Source organism: Lepisma saccharinum, chromosome 3 (genome assembly GCF_977018435.1).
Source record: "Lepisma saccharinum chromosome 3, izLepSacc3.1, whole genome shotgun sequence".
Lineage (NCBI taxonomy): Eukaryota > Metazoa > Arthropoda > Insecta > Zygentoma > Lepismatidae > Lepisma > Lepisma saccharinum.
The window spans coordinates 104,370,593-104,393,335 of record NC_139231.1 but is presented as its reverse complement, the minus strand read 5'-3'; the positions used below and the strand labels follow the sequence as shown (position 1 = coordinate 104,393,335).

At 34.8% G+C, this 22,743-nt stretch overlaps 1 protein-coding gene across 3 annotated transcripts in view; it reads right to left on the bottom strand.

Annotated features, from left to right (window-relative positions):
* Positions 1-73: 73 nt before the first annotated feature.
* LOC145985268 (dnaJ homolog l(2)tid, mitochondrial-like) overlaps positions 74-22,743 on the bottom strand; it is a 35,829-nt gene continuing 13,159 nt past the window's right edge. The window contains exons 3-9 of one of the 3 annotated variants that reach the window (XR_014441410.1): positions 22,182-22,424; positions 15,995-16,163; positions 14,207-14,338; positions 9,394-9,587; positions 7,231-7,444; positions 3,261-3,378; positions 169-350 (exon numbers count right to left, since the gene is read on the bottom strand). Coding sequence is in view for 2 of the 3 variants with exons in the window: in XM_083119074.1 (XP_082975200.1) it covers positions 217-350; positions 7,231-7,444; positions 9,394-9,587; positions 14,207-14,338; positions 15,995-16,163; positions 22,182-22,424 (1,086 nt within the window). In the remaining variant the exon portion in view is untranslated. Of the gene's footprint in view, positions 351-2,669; positions 2,781-3,260; positions 3,379-7,230; positions 7,445-9,393; positions 9,588-14,206; positions 14,339-15,994; positions 16,164-22,181; positions 22,425-22,743 lie in introns of all 3 variants that reach the window. The other 2 variants (XM_083119075.1, XM_083119074.1) reach the window with 2 other exon arrangements.

Here is a 22,743-nt window from a genome sequence, read left to right as displayed (position 1 = left end):
TTTGGCAAATGAAGTTGATTAAGATTCAAAGATATTTGAATACATCCTGTTCAAGAAAATGAGCTAAACTTAGTTCACATTAAACAATATATTCTGTACAATGCATAGTACAGGTAACCACAAAATCAACGAAGTCAATCATGTAATATATACACTATTCTTGTCATCTTTGTTGTTTAAGTTTCAACATGACACTAATGCACTAACTTCATCTAACTAAGACAGGCTGCCTCTTTTTGTGTCGGTCGGTTCTTCTTCTACATCATCCGAAACTTTTCTGCCAACACCATCTTCGTTTAAAATGCCTCTTAATGTTGTCAGCAAATCCTCATCTTCAAAGCGTTTCCTACCTGAAGTGAACAGAAAATTAATTAGAATAATAGGATCTGAAATGTTTGGTTGCATTTTGTTAACACATTCAACTGACAAAATAAATTGCACGACCTTACCTCACCTCACTAGTTAATTGCTAGCAGAACGCAGTCCACAGTTTTTAGGTGGAGACTGATTTCTAGGAGCTTTCTGCTCTACCTTTTTAGTTACTAACTCCTTCATGTGTGGTGACAGTGCCTATGTGATCAACAAAATTTAAAATAGTGCCAGAACAAGTGGGGTGATAGGATTATATTTCTAAATTTCATACGGAATGTGTATGTTCCGAGTAAATTACATATTACCAGTGCTTGAAAAATCTTCTTCAGAGCTCTGAAATTCAGGCGCCACGAAACAACCTACTGGCAATTGTGCATACTATAAGAAGTTGAGCATCACCGTATTCAAAATGTTGCTAAATCATGTGAAAAAGCAGAAAATTAGGGGTTGGGGGACAAAGAGTAAGGAATAGTTACTGATTCTATGAAATGTTCACAACATTGATAAAAAAAATCATAACACACATGATTTGTTTCCATGATATGAAAAACTCAATATGCTGACCACGGCAGAAATGTATTTATTTTAAATCATAAACTAAACGTAACGTTTCAACCTTCTAACAAGGTCTTTTGTACTTGGTACAGAGTCTGAAGAAGACCTTGCTAGAAGGTTGAAATGTTGTTACGTTCAGTTTATGATTTAAAATAAATACATTTCTGCCTTGTTCAGCATATTGAGTTTTTTTTAAAAAAAAATCATTTGCTAACTTACGCAGTACTGCAATTTGAACTTCGAATCTTCAAAATTTCGTACATGCAAACTTAAAAGAACGGCAATATTACAGCAAAAGATCACAGTTGCCAGGCTGAAATTTTTAGCGACCTGGCGACTGGGATTTTTTCGAGCCCTGCATATTACCATTTTTATCTTGTGCTGTAAAATGAAGTTCATTCACTATTTATTATCATGAAATTACGGCTGAGCCTATACCCATGTATCGGTTGGAATTCATGTACTGATAACCAGCCGATATTTCTCCAGCATATTGGTCTTTCACAGGGTTCACAAAAATGTTGCGCAACATTTTCCCAGAATCTAATTATCCTGGAAATTATACAAAATTCAAACTTTCTTTTTAATTTGCAGACATTTTGCACAAAAAACTACTTTTTTATGACATAACATCTATTTTAATATTCTGATGTAATTCTTGAATATTCTAAAGCAAATTTCTTGGAAAATGTATGCATATAACTGGAGAAGAATCATTTACACACCAATATTTTGAACAAATATAAATTATTGCAATTTTATGTACCGTATCGGTGGGAATTGGTGTTGGCTCAGCCCTACATGAAATATTTCCCTATGTGTTGTGGATAACTCTTCCTCCTGGTTTTAGAGAATCTCCAATTTGGTGGGATTTCTACTTTCAAGCATCATTATAGGCATAAAAGATTCTACAAATTTTATATTGATGGAATAACAAATTTATTATTTATAATTTATTCATTAATTTCATTACGAAAATTTGCTGATTCTGATCATGTCCTAATATATAATTTAGGTATACTGAATCCGATATAAAACAGTTCACTACATGGATTATATATCAGCTTCTTTAATGAATGTATGTACACAAGTTTTGCCTGAGAATGAAAATATTCCACAACATAATACATATTCTTTTATATTTTCCCATTATAGATTTTACATTTTTGGTCACAATGATGAAAAAACATTATAAAATTCTTCCCAAATTATTCATGTTTGTGTTTTATAAGTTCTTTAGCTTCAGTCCCTTGGAAAATGTATAACTGAGGTTCTACTGTACATTACAATGAAAAATAAGATAAATCTGGCTACAAGGTAAGTCAGATTTTTAACATGATTCTTCTGGCATTTGACATAAAATTTTTAAATTCAAATTCACCTATAATAGTAATTAATAAGTTCTTCTGAAGCTCCTTTAAAAAAAAGTTACATGAACCACAAACTATCACGTGTGAATTAATTTATGAACTAACAAAATTATATAGTGCCAAAAAATTAATATACTTAATTGCAGGAAGGAAAGTAGTGAGTCTTATAAGGAAAAACAACAACTTTGTAACAAATATACAAAGTGTTGCCAACAAGCCAAATTGTATCCATTCAATTAAATGTTCATACTTGGAACACTGGAAGTGAAGACATTACAAAAATGTATATGTAAAAAAATCTTTAAAATTTATTTTTTGGCAGAAGATGGACAGAACGACAAATAATAAATAACTGTAAGAGTATTAAATTACCTCATTTTCTACATCTTCAACCAAATATAGCTTTCTTAATTTTCTCCAAGATTCCTTCCTGCTCTTGCTTTGCTTGGGCTTCATAACCTTCATTACTATCATTTCTGTTACCTACAGAAACAAAAGAAAACACGTCAGAAAATTACGAGGAACAGAACGCAAAACGGACAACTGGCTGAAGCCCAAGCAAATACATACATGTTAGTTGAATACATTTCGACAGAACATAAAAGTTTCTTCTCAAAAGAAAAAGGAAGGTAAGCAGTTCATGCAAAAAAGTATATTTTTATTTGCAAAATATTTGTAACTATAAAACAAAAAAATTGAAACAAAATACACTGATCTGATTACTGCTACACACAAGAACATGCTTTATTAAAAAAACAAAAAAACATCTGTATGATAAAAACACAAAACAATGGTACAAGAAATATACACAGATAATGATCCCGAAAGAGTAATGATCCAGGAAAAGGAGTAATACTTTATGTTCTGCCAGAAATAAATTTTCTCCTCTTTCAAACATTCTGGAAGCTTACCATTAAAGTTACAGAAGTATGTCACAAATGACTGACAGCTAGATTGCCTTACCGATTTGTCCTGTCTCCTGTTTTAGTTTAAAATATGAAATTATGAAATAACATCTTATTACATTAGAAGATCTTGTTTTTGTATGACTAACTTGAATGTATTTTCATTTATTTTTTGTCTGAAATAAACCGGAAAAAAAGATAAACTACATATGACAATTTCAATTCTCTGCAAATAGCTACAAGGGAAGCTACTATCATTCTTTACTACTAGCAATCAAAGTGAAAGTACTAAAATCTGCTACATTTAGCACTGTAAAAAGCATTCTTACATTGCACAACCAATCCGAACACACTTAAGTGTGTCTAGTATTGCTTGGTTTTACTAATGTCAGTGCCCTTTGTCACCAATTTCACCAGAAAATTTAATAGCTTGTCTTGAGATAATTTCAAATATGATTTATTCTGGTTAAGGTTTTTAGCAGATGAGCTTCCTGGAATGTTTTTTCTGTGACAATATAGATACCTGAGGTGTGATATATGAGGTAGGGTGCGGGGCACATCCAGCTGCTAACACATCATGAAAATGAGTTCGTAACAGCCCTAAACCTGGCCCCCTAACCTAACAACGTAGGCATTATTAGAATTCTAACAGTGAAAATAATGCATGTAAGTTAGTTAGGATGGTTAAGTTTTGTGCTATCAGCATGTTTGAGGAACTGATTTTTTTTAACACATTGTTAAGTCCTCAATTTTTGACCGACGATAATTATTTATTTTTTGATGCTGTTCATTAAAAACCTGTTTAAAGTCCATGTTATGATCAGATAGGATAACTGAGACTAGACCTATAGTCTAACCCAAACGCAACCCCTTACAAGAGGACAGCATTACCACTAAGCGATTTGGGAGGCTCGTTGTGGTTCATGGACATACAAAGGTTCTACAAATGCTTCGCTACCTTCATGATGTCTCTATTTGAGCATTATTAAATTTATCAGACTAACTTTCGCCATACTGTGGGGTTCACAATATGGTCCAGTGTAGCCATATTCAGGTTTTACAGGGTGGCCACTCTAGGACCATGATAAAATTCAAGTACAATTCCCAGTTTTCAAGGTGAATATTCCATAAATTCAAGGGTATAAGCAGATGTTTTCTTTATTTCAACCTTACACATTACTGCCCCTCACCACCCACACAAAAATATATAACAATATAAAGTGTATGGGTGATTCTAATGCATTATAAAGCCTCATCCATTGATATATATTTCAATGCTTAATTCCGTCTATTTCTCCTCACACCGATGATGCTATGAAATTAGCAAAAATTTTGAATTTTTCTACTGTCCGGTGAGTGTTTCCTTTTACCTTCTTTGATTTTTACTTAGCCCTTTTGGCCCTCCTTGCTTTTATCCATTATATATATATATATATATATATATACACACACACACACACACACACACATACAGGGTTCAAAAAATCCCAGTCGCCATGGCAACTAAAAATTTCAGCCTGGCGACTGTGATCTTTTGCTGTAATATGTATGATATTTTGATGATTCTAAGTTCAAATTGCAGTACAGCGTAAGTTAGCATATGATTTTTTTTATCAACGTTGTGAGCATTCAGTAAGAGTCCGTAACAATTTCTTACCCTTTGTCCCCCAACACCCAATTTCCTACTTTCTCAAATAATTTAGCGATGTTTTGAATACCGTGATGCTCAGCATCTTATACAGTGTGTTTCAAAAGTCGCACAACCCAAACTTTGGAAATGTGGTTTATCATGAAAATTATAAGAGATATTTACACAGGTTTTCTGCATTATAAAGCCTCATCCATTGATATATATTTCAATGCTTAAAATTATCAGTTCACTCCATACAGAAAATTATATAAATTAATAACTGACGGAAAGCACCATTCAAATTTTTCCAGAAGTGAATTTCTGAGTAAGAAAAATATGTAAGAAATTATAGAAGGGTCATAATCAGACATTTGATGACTGATGCCACGTCAGTCTGTCATTTGCGACCAATATTGGTCATGTGCAACATTTGATGAAGTTTTGACTGGCGATTTTATGGGTTGAGCGAAAAGTGCCATTTTTGGGACATATCTTCGTATATGGCCACACTAGCAGGTCGAAATATTGCCAACAGTCGCAAACATGTGTCTAAGTATTGGCTATACATTTACGTGAAAAATCGTAATTAGATTTTGTGCCGAAATTGGACTCTTGATAGAATCCTAGGCTGCCCCTGGTTACATTGAATTCTCTTCGCTCACTTTCGCTGCTACTGTGCCTGTTTTTTTAAAATTGATTCAGCATGGCATATTCATTGGAGCAGTGCGTGTGCTTTGCTGAAGAGTATTTTACTACTCAATCTTACCCTCATGTATAACAGGTTTTCCAATAAAAATGCCCTGCTTCTGCTGTACCTCCCAAAGCAACTGTTTTACAACCAGTAAAACACCAACAAATGATCCCACAAATTGTTTAAGAGTTGGTATTTATTGTCAAAAATCAGTTCTCAGATGTTTTCAGCAAATTAACAATGTTTTTAAAATAATGTAATTGCCTTTATTTAGATAAATGATTACATAAATTTATGAACCCAGTGATAGCTTAGAGGATTAGTATAATGCAGAGAACCCGGTGTAAATATCTCTTACGATTTTCATGATATACATTTTCAAAGTTTGAATTGTGTGAATTTTGAAACATACTGTAGTATGCACAATTGCGCAGGTGGTTTCCTGGCGGCTGATTTTCAGAGCTGGCACCTAGCTTTGAAGAAAATTTTTCGAGCACTGTATATATGTATATGTATTTTGACATTTGTATTATATATATATATATATAACATTTAATTTAAGGTGCAGACTTTAAATTTGTCATTTCACATACTCAGACTCGAAATATATTTACATTTTACGGGATATATTAATTAATTAATCTATGAAAAATTGTTACTTGTATAAGAATTTCGAACTCAAATTTACCTAATCAACTTCAAGATATCGCATCTTGCAATAATCTTCCATCTGTCAGATAGATTGCTCTGCAAAGGACACTAACAAAGTAAACTAATTGAGAGAATTCTGTTTTATTTCCACACAGCTTTCTAATCCTTGCTTGATAAAAATAAATGCTAAACTGTGAAAACCTTGCCTCAGGGCATTTATAAATATGTATAAATTCACTGGGATTTGGATTAATAAAAGTTGTAATTTTTCATGTGTACAGAGAAAAATTTACACAGAATTCAAGGAATTCTCGGCAAGTAACCACCCTGTTTCATGACTGCATTTGTTGATGATAAACAATCTCCAGTTCTGAGTAAATCATCTTAACACTGCTGTGCAGGACAACACAAAGTAACAAATTGTAAGTGGTGAGATTTTCTGAATGAAAATGAAATCTTCATTCACTGGATTGTGTTGATGAGATATTAAGAGAGAAGAGAAACAATATATTTTTGTAAAATGTGTGTTATGCCTATTTAGAATTAATAAATGCTGTATCAGATACAAAACACTGTGTCTTCTAATTAATCTAGGGTGGAATCCTGATTTTGTGAACTTAGATATCACATTTCCAAGCATTATACCACCATATATTATTAGATAATTTACGTACATGCCACTGTTTCACTGTTATTACATTATAAATCATGTTGATGGAAACCTGCCAATGTTACAATTCTACATGCCAGTCTCGACAATCAAGTGTATCTACTTCTACTTTAACTAATTTATGCAGCTTTTAACCTATCCAGGGCAATTGCAATGATGAAGATGAATGAATGAAACATTCATACCTTACCCAGGGCTCAAAACTAGTGTCCACTCTGCCATAGAGGCCAGCAAGGAGAGGTTATAACAAGTGATGCAGCGAGTCCTGTTTAAGGCATACACGTTTCTCTGCATTAATTCATAATCTTGTTCATCAATTGTTTTGCCATCACGATTATAATAAACTTTTATGACAGAAATATATTATAAAATAACATAAAGCTTACCATCTTTGGTCTTTGAGATTCCGTGAATGACTCCAGGAGTGTCCTCCTCTAGTTCAGCATAAGCTTGCATCAGTGCTCTCTGCTTATCACTCAGTTTGGTCGGAATTTTCACCTTGATATGAGCATAATGGTCGCCATAGCCAAAACTATTCACTTTCTTGATTCCTTTCCCACTTAGCCTAATCCGCGTGTGTGATGACGTGCCAGGTGCTATCTGAAAAGTAATCCACAAATCAGTTACATACTTAAATATTCTCAAAATAAACACCTTACAAAAATTCATTCCCATGTTCTAAGGAAAAAGGCAGATGTTATAGATTACAATACTTATAAAACACTCGTGTGAATGTAATTTTGAAGTAAGATGACAACATTTGGGGTACAGTGACAGTGCTAGCTTGAAATAAGTGAGGGGGCTACAGATTTCAGAGTCACATTCTCGGGGGGCTAACTGATACCGGCTAAAACATATTTACTTCATACTTAACTAGGGTATAATTTTACCGCTGGCATATTTTACAATCAGAACTCAAGATAAATCAAAGATATGTTATATTTGGTTCCATCATATACAAAAGTACTTTTAGGCTCGAATGTCAAATAAAATGCAATAATTATGTTGTTTCTTTTCCTAAGCCATTATTGAGTGGAATAATATCAGAGACTTACTATTCATGTGAAGAGTACAAAACACATCATAGAAACTACACTCATTATCAACTCGCTGGATAAACATATAAATACTACACATAACACTATGTCTATGTAAACAGTGTGATTATTTTTTTGCTAAAATGGGAAAATGAGCCACAGCAAGAAATTACGATAAGATACGTGTTTTTATGAGCAGTCACAACCTTCCTTAAATCCAAAGATTTTGCAAGCTCTTCAAAGGGCAGAACAGATAGAGCACTCAACCTCTTGTCATCAATTCAATTTTGGCTTGTTGCAAGCAACAGTTGATGAACACTTTAATAACACAAAGCTTATAAAGTTCTCAAAAGGAAATTTTGAATGTTTCAATCATTGCAAGCAGCTGCCGAAGGTCTTTATTTTGGCTTCCTTTCTGCCTCATAGTTTGCCATGACTCTTAAACTGTCCAAATCACAACAGGGAGCGCATAAACACTGAAGCTTTTCATGCTTCAGAAAAGTGGCACTAACTTAATACAGTAGGCATGAAATATGCAAAAACACCCTTGAATAGAAAGTGTATTAATGATACATACTATTTTCTCTTCCATGAGAAATATCTTACATTTCTTGTTCAACGACTGGAATTCAGAACTTAGGGCTAAAAATGGGGAGGATGTGAAAAATATCGTCCACTTAGGACGTGCTACTCTCAAGAGACAAAATTTTTTTCACTAAAAATCCAACTTCACTACGAGACAAATATATTGACATAAAATCCTTAGATTTATGTAATTGCAACTCTTGCACTGGGCATTTTGGTTAGAGAAGTGACTGCAGAAGATTATAATTTTATTTCAGAATATATTAAGCTCTGAATATTGATCAGAATTGGATCAATAGTTTTAAGAGATGTGCTTCAAAGATTGATTGTTCTACATGGAATCAAATTTGGCCAATTTGACGGTACTGCAGAAATTATTTTCTAACATCGCAAATAATAATTAATTAGCATGTAGACCTAGGCCTGCGAAGAATGAAATTGCCCAAGCGTGCTGATTTTTGCATTGTATGCAAAAATGTTTACTTGATTGGATTTGTATTAAAATCCACTATATGCACAGAAGCTAATTGGGACAAAACCTACAGCTTATAGTGGAATCCGAGCCACTTAATGATATGTGCCTCCACCGGGGATTGAACCTGGGACCCCTTGATTTCAAATGGTAGCCACTGCTATCCAGGCATATCTGCATCTACCCCCCCCCCCCTTGATTTTAGTACACATCATATTAAAAGTAACTTTGCAATCTAATTGAACTAGAAAATGTACTTGAACATTGTACTTGCCTCAATGGAAATTTAATACTGGAAAATGTAAACAAACTTTTTAAGTTTTTGGTCAAAGTGCATCTACCATACTACAAAAATTTTGGGGGGTTACAGGGGGAACTGAGACTGGTTATTGGGGGGGGGGGGGTTCAGCACACACATTACTTGAAGTATTTACAACTAAATCATGAACATTTACCTGCACATGTAGATCTTCATATATTCCTTCGATTCTGATTGTTCCACCCAATATTGCTTGTGATAGTGAAATAAGAGCATCAGTGTGAATATCTGCACCATCTCTTCGAAAATAATCTGACTTATCCACTCGGAATGTAATAAATATTTCCTTCTTTCCTACTGGCATGCGAACAGTTTGACCATCCTCCACACCTAAAAATTACAAAAATATTGAATACTTTGATTACCAAAAAAATATTTACATGCATGAATTAACCAAGCCTGCTCAATATCTGTAACTGAAATTCCAAGTGCAGAAATTTCTAGGGAAGGGACAGATTAATCTTTACTCTATTGGTTTCGGCTGATACAGGCATATCAGTGTATCAGTTTATTCGTAAAATTACTAATTATTTTCCCGGCCAGGAGTTGCTGATCTCCAACCGGGTGCCTCCCCAGGTGGCGGATAGGGGAATGCTATATAGATATATATAGTACTGGCACAGCCAGGGCGGACCAAAATCAGCACTGCTGCCTTGCAGGAGCCAGGGGACTGGCAAAGGCTAGGGGAAGAACATCCCAACAGAAAATTACCTGGTCCTCCAGGTTGGGGGTTGGGTGCAGGGCTAACAACCCGGCTCCATAAAACAAAAAAATGGTTCAGAAACCAAACACTATGCCTCGGAAAGGAAGATATAAAGGAAATGAACCTGGCAAACTTTTAAAGGACTACGAGATAAGGATTGGAACATGGAATACCCAAACTATGGTACAAACAGGAAAGATGACGGAAATGGCACAAGAATTGATGAGATATAAGATAGAAGTAATGGCAGTACAGGAGATAAGGTGGCAGGGAAGTGGAATTATAAGAAAACCAGAGTTTACCATGATATATAGTGGAACCAGAGAAAGAACTGGATTATTTGGAACTGGTTTTATGATTCAGAAAGAAACCAGCAAGAAAATATTGGAGATAGAAACAATAAATGAGAGAATCTGTAGATTGAGAATACATGCACCAACTGAAGAAAAAGAAGATAGAGAAAAAGAGATATTTTATGAATTATTAGAAAGTACATATGAGAAAATATCCAAAAATGACCAGATCTTAATTATTGGTGATTTTAATGCTAAAATTGGGAAGGAGGAAGCCACATATAAGGCTAGCGGAGAACATACTCACCACAACATAAGTAATGAAAACGGAGCATATCTAATACAATTTGCTTTAAGAAACAATTTGATAATAAGTAGTACCACTTTCCCTCATAAAAACATTCATTTAGGAACTTGGAAGATTCCAGGAACCCGAGAAGTAAACCAAATTGACCATGTTCTCACCAATAAAAGATATAGGTCATCGATAATGGATGTCAGGAGCCTGAGAGGACCTAACATCGATTCGGATCACTACATGGTGCGAGCAAAAATAAGATTAAAAATTGTTAAAGTGGCCAGAAGAAAACAAAGAATGTTAGGAAAAAGATGGGACACAGAGAAATTTAAAGATAGAGAGGTGTGTGAAACCTTTAGAGCCACCATTAATGAAAAAATTACTGAGCAAACAGAAGAGATAGAAGAGAGGAATAGTAATGAAGAATGGAAAAATATAAAATCAATAATACTAAAAACAGATGAAGAGAAAATAGGAGAAAAGAAAAGAGAATATGGAAAACCATGGTTTGATGAAGAATGTGAAGAGGCCATCCAGAAGAAGAATGAAGCAAGAAATAAGAAGTTACAGAGAAAAACTAGAAGCAACTGTGCAAGATACACAGAATTAAGAAGGGCCGCTAAAAGAATATGTACCCAAAAGAAAAGACAATATTTAAAACAAAGAATAGCGGAAGTAGAGGAATTAGATAAAAAAATGAGAGAAGAAAATTCTATCAAGCCATGTTCAGTCTTACAAAAGAATATAAACCAGAAATTGAAGGATGTAAAGATAAAAATGGAGAAATGCTGTATGAAGAAAATCAGATCAGAAAACGGTGGGCAGAAAGTTTCAAAGAAAAACTGTCAAGAAGAGAAAATGGAATAGAAGCTGGAAATACAGAACGGGAAACAGAAGAAGAGGAAGAAGAAACAATAGAACCACCAACGTTAGATGAAGTAACAAAAGCAATCAGGAGATTAAAAAATAATAAAGCACCAGGAAGTGATAATATGGTAGCCGAAATGATTAAACATGGAGGCGCACAACTATATCAGAAAATACACGAGCTGATTAGTAAAATATGGAGAAAGGAGGAACTACCGGACGAATGGAGACAAGGAACTATATGTGCCATTTATAAGAAAGGAGACAAATATAATTGTAGCAACTATAGAGGAATAACATTGTTAAATGTTGGATATAAAATATTCTCGAGCATATTAAATAAAAGGATACAGGAAATAATTGAACCCATCCTTGGAGAGTATCAAGCAGGATTCCGGGAAAATTAGAGCACCATAGACCAAATATTTGTAATTAGACAAATATTAGAGAAACATTATGAACATGGGAGCGAACTACATATGCTATTTGTAGATTTCAAACAGGCCTTTGATAGTGTACAAAGAGAAGAACTAATTAAAGCAATGGAAAGAATTGGTATACCCAAAAAATTAAGACAACTTGTACAGATGACTCTGATGGACACCTCAGCAAGAGTAAAAGTAAAAGGACAACTCAGTGAAGAGTTTACATTTGACAAAGGTGTAAAAAAAGGTGTAAAACAAGGGGACGGATTGTCGACTACACTATTTAATATAGCATTGAATGATGCTATAAAACAGATTGACCAAAGAGGTACCATCTTTAATAAAAGCTCACAAATCTGCGCTTATGCAGATGATATAGCAATCATTGCAAGATCTATGAATAAGTTAATACAAGTATTTAACGACATGGAGAACTATACTAAGGAAATGGGCCTAGAAGTAAATATAAATAAAACAAAATATATGAAAATAGCACGAAAACCAGAAAGAAGAAAAGAAATAGAGATAGGTAATAAGAAGTTCGAGGTAGTACATGAATTCAAATACCTGGGAAATCAAATAAATGAAATAAATAAGATAGGAAGATGTGTGGAAGGAAGGATCAGAGCAGGAAATAGAGCATATTATGCAAATAGAAAGCTGCTGAAAAGTAAGATAATAACAAGAACAACAAAAATGAAAATATACAATACATTAATCAGGCCAGTAGTAACATATGGAGACGAAACTTGGACGTTGACCAAAGATACAGAAAGAAGGCTAATGGTATTTGAAAGAGCAATATTAAGAAAAATATTTGGACCAACTAGAGAAGAAACAGGATGGAGAATAAAATACAACCACGAACTAGAGGAACTAATAAAATATAAAAATATAGTTCGCTTCATTAAAGCCAGGAGAATCAGCTGGATAGGACATGTATATCGCCTACCAAAAGATGCCATGCCGAGAAGAATAATAGAGAGTAAGCTATATTCAACTAAAAGGAAAGGAAGACCTAGAAGCAGATGGAAGGAAGAAGTATGCACGGACCTAAACAAGATAGGAGTAACAAGATGGAAACAGAAATGCCAGGACAGACAGAAATGGAGGGACATAGTGGAGGAGGCCATGGCCTGACAGGAGCTGTAGCGCCGGATGGTAAGGTACTAATTATTTAACCAATCTGATATATCTATAAATATCTCATAAACAAAATTCTGCCATTTTGTTTTAATTTTTTGGATAATTTCGATGCCCTACTTTTTAAAATAATAAATGGCTAAATATGCAACTTCTTTTGCACTGTAGTCAACTCAAAATGCACATTTGTTAAGGTCAGTGAACCATTCAGGCATTCAGGCTATTTGGAATTTTATATCTGATCAGTAAATTTTATATCGGTACTTTATTGGTATCAGCCAAAATTTCTTATCAGCGCATCCCTAAAATTTACACAAGCAAATTAATAAAAATAAATGTGTTCTGCAACATTTCTGGTAATGATGTGTTGAAACACAAAATTTACAGATTCGGATGTCAAACATATATTAATATACACAATTACGAGGGTCAGTCAAAAAGTTGGTTGCACTAGCATGAAAGAAATAGCATATGGAATATAGAGGACAGTTCTTGTATTTACATGAAAGTACACTACAAAAACTACATAATCACAAACTTTGTTTGAACATTTGCCATAGTGTGACAAGAGTTTCTCTATCCGCTGTTTAAAGAATTCTCGTTCAACTTTTCATAACCATCTTGCATCACAGTTTTAACTTCCTCATTGGAATATCATCACCGCTTCACATGTTCTTCTTTCATAGGATGAAACAGATGAAAATCACAGGGTGCAAGGTCTGGACTGTGAATCAATTCATTACAGCATTCCACAGTCTCAGTTGATGGTAGTCATCCTTAATATCCATATGCCCATTCTCGAATAGCACACACCATTTTGCGATCTCCTGGCACAAAATTTGCTTATCACCATACACTTCATGCAATTGTAGATGAAATCTCCTTAGGGGCATGCCTTCATGCTCAAAGAAAACAAGACACTGCTTATAACTGACATGACAACGTCTGAATCCCTAACAGCCTCAGTGCAACCATTACTCCACTATTTCAAGGTGTTGCCAACCAAATCCCTGAAAATGTATCTTTCCGTTATATGTAAGTGCAACTAATTTTTTAACTTTCCCTCATATATAACACAAAAATGACGTAGACATTCGGGTATTATAAATATCCAAAGAGATTTTACACACTTCTCAATAGCATCCACCTTTAATGCACTAGGGACACATATGAATGAATACCTAGAGCATGTTGAGAAGAGCTAAAATTTATTTATTTACCTGCTGGAACAGGAACTGTTATTTTCTTCCGCTGAACGGTGCTGCCCTTTCCTTCACACTCTGAACAAGGAAACTTTATGAACATGCGTGTTCCATGGCAATATCTGCATGTAGACCTCATTACAAAGGGACCTGGCATAACAAAGAAAATCTCAGTTACAATTCGATACAATTACGACAACTCCAGCAATTAAAAAAATAAAAATAATGCAGGTCACCAGAAATTATTTTTGAACCTACAATAGACCCAGAACATTATTTTCTTAAAACTTGGGTTAAGCTGATACCAGCCAATACTTTTGTGACTCCTGCGTAGCGTGAAATGGCTGGAAAAAAAATGTGACAAACCAAGTACAGTGGAACCCTGATTTTACATTTTTCAACATTATACATTCAATCTCTATGGTCCCAACATATCCAAATGTTATAAAAATTTCCTCGATTTTACATTTTCCTATATTTAAAGTTCTTTCAGCCTGGTTCCCTGAGAAACGTAAAATCGAGATTCCACTGTACTGACAGAAAGTATTGCTTTGTCAATTTTGTATTCCATACTCTGTTGAATTTCACAGTATCACTCTGATATATTGCTCATTACCAAAAGTCATGTCGCTTTAGTGTTGTACATGTGTCAAATAACTGAAGATAATCAGGAAAGCGGACAATAAAAACTACAGAATGACATTTGAAAGCAATACAATAATTGCATTTTTGCTTTAAGTGATGCTAGTTCATCCTAGTCTCTTCGGAAGATATCAATATAGATAAACGTTTGGCCCAAAAGCTGCCTTGTGTTGATTAAAATGACACGTTACATGCGACATGGGAGGTTTCACACCAAGGTGACAAAGAACAACATGGGCCTCATATAGTTTGTAGAAAAGCATTCACAGACAGAAGCAACACAACACATGCTATTGAGAAAATGGGCCAGTCTGAGTGGCATGAGAAGAGACATGTGCAGCTAGTTGCGTCATTCTAGTACAAAGGTTTGCATTTCTTTCTGAAGGTTCATTTCCAAGTGACATGCCTCACTTACAATCTGTCTTTCTAGTCTGAAACTTGCCTAACTGTGATCCGGTCTAAAATCTCTTGCAGTCCATCATATGAGAAACTGGTCTCTTCACACTGACCTATTGTCATTATTTTGTATAATGTATTACTGACCATAAAAACTTATATCGGAACTAGAGGACATGTGAACATTGCTTCTAATGACATTAGTTTACTGGGTGCGCAGAAGCCATTTTAGACATTTACTGGGGTCTTAATAAAAATTGCATTTCTGCTATCAAAAAATATGCTGAACCCCTCTTTCACCTTCCCCCAAAGGTAACACTGATAGAGTGTCAGCCAAAAAATGACACATATGGCCCCAGGCAAAGTAGAAGACAAAGCCTGGAACTGTGTCATTATGTCCCACCAGCAGCACAAAAATGTGATTTGTGATTTTGATTTGATTTGCTTTATTTTACTTCTCTTTTTGTGCCACTTTTGGCTAATTTGCGAAGATGGGAATAAGTGACGATATGATGAAATTGATTAATGGACACTTACAAATATCCATGCCCAGGCAAGGATTCGAACCCGGGACCCCTAGCATCGCAGAGCACGAATATGTCACTCAAGCCAAAACACTAAGAAAGTGCTTGCCTGCTTGTAAAAGACTGATATGATTCGCAATAAACATGAAATATTACGAGAATGCAACAAGGCTAAAGATGATACATAAAATTACTTCAAATATGGCCATATTTTCACCTCTAAGAAACCATGATGTAAACTTACCTGTGCTTATAGTCTCCATCCCCGAGCCATTGCAGTAAGTACACTTCACTGCTTTTGTTCCTGGTTCAGCCCTGGTACCAGTACACTTTGGGCATGTATCTACAGTATTTACATTTATGTCCTTATTTACACCTCGTGCAGCTTGGGCAAATGTCAGATTCATAATCACCTGAAACATTTTTTTTTAAACAAGTATTAGTTTATTTTTAATAAGAATGGCATGTAACATTTTGTAATTAATTACATTGTAGAGGCAGAAAAATGATAACTAACAACATCTCATCTAACAACTGCTACTGGGTTATTTCAATGATAGGTTCAAATAAGCTACCTACTTATAATACCTACTCATGAAAATGTGATTTAGTCATGCAAGACTTCTTGGATCCCAGATCACTAAAGGAATATAGGGTCATTCCAAGCCAAATGAACCAATTTTAAAATAATTGGTTGCATGACCATTTTAGAAAAAAATCATTTTTAGTACATATGTTTGTACATGTTTCTAGATATCAAAACTAATGTTCAAAAAAATGTATTGTCTTTAGTTCTCCTGGGGAAGCCATTTTTCCAACATGGTGCATGACTTTTTTTGTTCATGTAGCACTTTTCAGAAACCTTAATATCTCAAAAACCATCAGAGCTAGAGATCTGAAAGAAAATTCATTTTGTAGCTAATGAAGTATACTTTCTATGATAATCAAGTATGTTTTACTAAAATTGCATTGTAAGTACGAAAATTATGGTGGAAATTGGGGTAACAATAGTTAAAAAAAATGGATTTTTAAGCCTGATTTTTTCAATGAAGGGGATTAGTCTGAGGCTTCACCTGCCTGCCTGCAGGGTGTCTGTAAATAAAATATGTGCTTAGAAATGGAAACCTTTTAACAGCATGAGCTCAAACATGGCCGTTCATTGAATTTTGAGTTTTCAGGGTTAAATATCTCTTGAAAAATTTTGAAACTTGGCACAAAGGAAGCCCTGCATGAACCTAACTCAGTAAAAATCTCAACTTTTAGATTCAACTCGTTTTGGTCAATATGAGGTAACATATGTCACCTGATTTCTGAAGTTGCAAAGTAAGGTTAAACTACATCCCATACTTAGAATAATAAAGTCAACTCTTTTTCTTTTTTAAATTTGGGTTAAATAAATCCTCAGAAAATATAGTAACGTAAGGTTTTAATACTTGACTTACCAGAAATTTGAATTACAAGGTATGACAATTGAAAATCTGCGAAATCTCATTGCGAAAGGTTTGATTTATTAGGTACCCACGACCGGTCAGCTCTAAAACTGAGCTTCCCCCATATTTTTTAAATGTAGTAGCAGCTTAAGATAGGCAGTGGCATGCCCAGGAATTTCGAAAGGGAGGGGGTTACATATACATTTTTAGTATACAGCCCTGTTTTTGCCACATTATCCTGCCTTTGACGTAATTGTTTATGGAATACTAGAACAACGGTATTGGATTATTATCCCCACCAACCCCTTCTTGGGCACTCCACTGAAAGTAGGCTATTTATTTTGGAGGGCCAAAGCTGGTAGAATATATTATTTTTTGTTTCCTTTATTATTTATTCATAAAGTGGACATACAAGAAAAATCCACGCAGGTTTATGGCTGCAGCAACAAAAGCCTTCCATCTGTCCCTATCCTGGGCAAAATCAATTCAATCTTTTCCATCCTGACTGATTTCTTTTAGATCCATCTCAACATTATCCCCGCATCTTCGTCTTGCTCTTCCTACAGGTCTCTTACCATCAGGTCTCCCAACAAGAATCCTGCAAACTCTTCTTTCCTCTCCAATTCGTGCCACTTGAACTGTCCACCTAAATCTTCTTGATTTAATTATTCTAATAATACATATCTAGATATGAATACAAATTATACAATTCTAAATTATTTAACCATCTCCACTCACATGTCTCCTCATCCCTTTTAGGTTCAAATACTCTTCATCTATGTTCCTCTTTTAATGCAATGGACCAAGTTTCACATCCATACAATACTATAGGCAAAATTACTGTTTTTTTTGTTGTTAATTTTAACTTTGTTTCATAGATATTATGAGAAAGGATAAAAGTTTATGAAGAGAAATGTGTTTTGAGCTTAAGGCCATCCGGAAATGTGTAGTTACTCGTTTTGACATGGTTAGAATGGGATATTGTGATCCACTTTTGTCCGCATGAGGATGCTAGAATAATAAAATTTCTGTATCATGAAAGAACCTCTTATAGCCATAGGGTTGGTATCTTTGTAGGTGTCTTTGTTGTCAACCCAGCTCTGCTGATTTCTGATGGGAGGCGTACAGAGTGACAGAGGTCCTTGGATACATCAATGGCTGACAATACTATGTATTCCCTGGTGATAACTAGAGAGAAATCATAAAATACGTGCCAAGTTAACAGTGAAGTGGACGTTCCAAGTGTTGAATGGCAAATCTTGCCTCCACTACATTATGGAAATGTGAAGGATACAATTTTGAGATCTGATCAAATAACAAAATATTTTCTACATTTTCACTGCTTTTTCTATCATCAGTTACAATGAAAATGTGTCTTTCTTTCATTCATAAAAAAGTATAAAAAGGTAAATTGCTCCCTTGTGCTTCGCACCAAACCATGAAGGCGTATAGGGGGTGTTGGGGTAATGCCCCACACTTTCTTGATCCGGTCGTGAGTGGGGGTGATGTGACCAGCATCATGCCCCTAACCACCTTTACCCCCCAGGGTTTCCCCAGGTAACCATGTCATTCGACGCTGGATGGGTGCCGGGGCCGCTTCCAACGTTAGAAAAGTTCCCGGATTTGAACCGGCCAGGGATCGAACCCGGGACCTTTAGCATGGTAGTCAGACGCGTTACCGACTGAGCCACCGCAGTTCATTCATTCATACTTTCAGAAATCAAATTGGTTTACGTATAGCCAATCCTGTAATTCTCTTAAAAATGTTATTTAAAGTAAATTTATAAATCCCAAAAAAATAGTATTTTAGGGGTTTAGTTTGTATAAAGTCTTCTAACATACATTTCGTAATGTTACCAAATATACAATACTGTTGTATGGTTCGAAAATTATTAAGACTCTTAACTCGGAGTTACTCACATAAAGTGAGTTTTCTACAAAACCACAATTTTTATTTTTCAAGAATAGATTTATTGATATATTATGAAAGTTTACACTATTTGGAGCATTTCTGAAAAATCGTGAAGTTGACAGGTGCCACCGTTCCAGAGATATATCAAATCAAAAATATCCAAGATGGCGGCGATCAGCACGCAGATGGCAATTGACTACTCGACTGAACATGTCTTAAGTGGTATAACAATTGATTCTACCAAGTCTCATGCTTTTATCGAAAAGTCAATGATTCCGGACTTAACCGGAATCCATTTTAACACATATTTTATGGTGCATCTTTCATTAAAATATATTAAAACTGATATAGTTTTAAAGCTTATAAATTAGGCTACAACTTTTATCCGAAACAATTTTTTGTCATTTCATTTGTTCAAAAGTTACAAGGCAAAAACTTCAGAAAGTATTACAAAAAAATCACTTTTTGAAGATTATTTTTTAAATTACGGCAAAACCACCATTATCGAAACATTAAACTGAATATTTTTTGCAGCCCATCTAATGAGGATTAAGATTTAAAAAAGATTATCTGCCTACAACCATTGGTTATGGAGATATAGGTCAATAACTGACAGTCTGCGAAATTGATGTTTGGGGGAGCACTGAGGGGGGGGGGGGGAGCACCGCAAGGAGGGGCAGGACTTTTGGGATTTTGCACTACTAGTAATGTTCTAACAACTGACCAAAATTCAGCTTTTACGGATTTATTTCCAACATGAAACCTTTATTGACTGGGCTACAAAGAAAATGAATAGGAAACTGGAGCTGACAACACCAACTGGTCATGTGTACCTAATAAATCAAACCTTTTACAATGAGATTTCGCAGATTTTCAATTGTCATACCTTGTAATTTCAATTTCTGGTAAGTCAAGTATTAAAACCTTATGTTACTATATTTTCTGAGGCTATTTATTTAACCCAAATTTAAAAAAGAAAAAAGAAATGACTTCATTATTCTAAGTATGGGATGTTTAACCTTACTTTGCAACCTCAGAAATTAGGTGACATACGTTACCTCATATTGACCAAAACGAGTTGAATTTAAAAGTTGAGATTTTTACTGTGGGTTAGGTTCATGCAGGGCTTCCTTTGTGCAACATATCAGAATTTTTCAAAAGAACCCATCTGAGATATTTAACCTGGAAAACTGTCAAAATTCAATGAATGGCAATGTTTGAGCCCATGGTAAAAAATGGTTGCATTTCTAAGCACTGATATTTTATTTACAGACACCCTGCAGGCAGGTCTACACATGAAAAAAAAATCAAGCCTTAGACTAATCCCCTTCATTGAAAAAAATCAGGCTTAAAAATCCAATTTATTAACTATTGTTACCTTAATTTTCACCATAAGTTTCGTACTTACGATGCAATTTTAAGCAAAATATACTTGATTATCATAGAAAGTATACTTCATTAGCTACAAAATGAATTTTTTGTTTCACATCTCTAGCTGTAATGATTTTTGAGATATTAAGGTTTCTGAAAAGTGCTACATGAACAAAAAATAGCCATGCGCCATGTTGGAAAAATGGCTTCCCAGGAGAACTAAAGACAATAATTTTTTTGGAAGATTGGTTTTGATATCTAGAAACTAAAAATGATTTTTTTCTAAAATGGCCATGCAACCACCATAGGATCCTTTAGCATGGAATGACCCTATGGGAAAAGCCCAACTTTCGATTGCTGAATGCTAACCTCTTCATTATATAAAGACTGTTCTACATCATATCAATTGGTTACATGTTTGAAGTTTGAATGCATACTCTAAAGAGTAATAACGAATACTTAATGTGTCTTTCTTGCCAAATGATTTTTCTCACATACAGTGGAACCCATCAACAATCTCTGTCTAAAACAAATTACAACATATGAAAAGCTTATAACATGTTGCATTATTGGGCCCTTGTGGCGGAGTGGTTAGCACATTGCACTACGATGCCAGAGGTACCAGGTTCGAATCCCAGCCTGGGCATGGATGTTTGTGAGTGTCCATTCATCAATTTCATCATGTCATCACTCATCTCCATCTTCGCAAATTAGGCAAAAGTGGCACAAAAAGCGAAGTAAAATAAAGCAAAATCAATCAACCTTGGAAATTAAATGCGTGTAAAATGGGAAACTATATTTCCTTACATGCCTTTCACAGAAAAAATAGCCATTTGTTGACTGTTGCCAGAAAATGAAATAATACCGACATCTGCAAAAGTATGTTCTTTCATTTTACACAATTACATTAAGTTCTCTTCACAAATTCTACAACTTTTTGTTATTGTTGAGGAAACATGATTCATCATTTTCCTGCAAAAAAGCTTATGCAAGTGGGCCATGCAGGTTTGGTTATGTGCCTTGGTGGTTCCTTTCAAAAGCTGAAAACATTTCTAGCAGTTAAAATTTGTGAGCATGACAGCTTTAAGGACCTACTTCTTTCAGTGCGAAATTGCACCACAATTGTTGCACAAATATCCTACATAAAAATATGATTCTTAAAATTGGGCTCAAAACCTGCATTTCGTACTACTTATTCTGCCTTCAACATTAGATGCTCACTGGGATTGGTTAGATGTATTTCTTCAAATAGCCATTAAAGGATCTTAAAATTGTAACAATCAAATGGGTAAATATTCTTGTTAATCTGGGGTCGAATAGAAATTGCATCATGCACTTTGATATTTTTACAATTTTCGATGTGACCAAAAAATTATCATTTTCTTTCAACAGAATGTAATTTTTAAATGTCAAAACGAGTACTAGTATCAAAATCAGTTCGAACATCAACGGTTCACAATTTTAAATGGTCAAGCTGGAAATATTGAGGTTCCCTTGCTTTCTTTTATTATTATTCATGTTACTTTTCTGCATGATTAACTAAAGGCAACAATGAGGATGGACGATGACTAGATGAAATTGATGAAAGGACACTCACAAAGACCACCCATGCCCTAGCCGGAACTCGAACCTGGTAAACTCTGTTTTTAAAGATCAAATCATGAACTTCATGTGACTGGCTGAAGTGCCAGTAATGCAAAGTGAGAATAATAAAATACCTCTTGTGCAGCACCAAATCCAAAACTTGACTCTGCAAAATCTTCATATTCTGAAAATCCTGTTCTGAATCCAGCTTCGCCGAAGATCTTCCGGAACAACTCTTCGGGGTCAATGGATGATTTGAAGTTCCAGTTATGCCTAAACTGGCTGCTGTCTGCCCCTTGGCCACTGCCCATGCCCATCTGGTCTGCTGTGGTTCCCCATGCATCGTACTGCTTCCTCTTCTGGTCATCGCTGAGCACCTAGCAACAATAAAAATGGCTCCATATGATTCAAGGTGGAAAAATATCTGTACTGGCCTATCAGGAAAATTTAACAGATATACGATATATACAAGTTTAAATGATGTTATGTATTTTTCCTACTGTATGTATGTGCATGTCTAAAAACAACAGAAAATGAGAGGCTTATACAGACAGGAGGGGAAATATCAAAAAACAAAAAAAAACAAAAATATCTAAAAGGTGCATATGGTAATTTTTTGGAGGAGTGTAAAGTTCATTTAAAAAAAAAAAAGAAAAGAAAGGGATGTGTTGCATTCTGCGAAAAAATCCTTCTTTA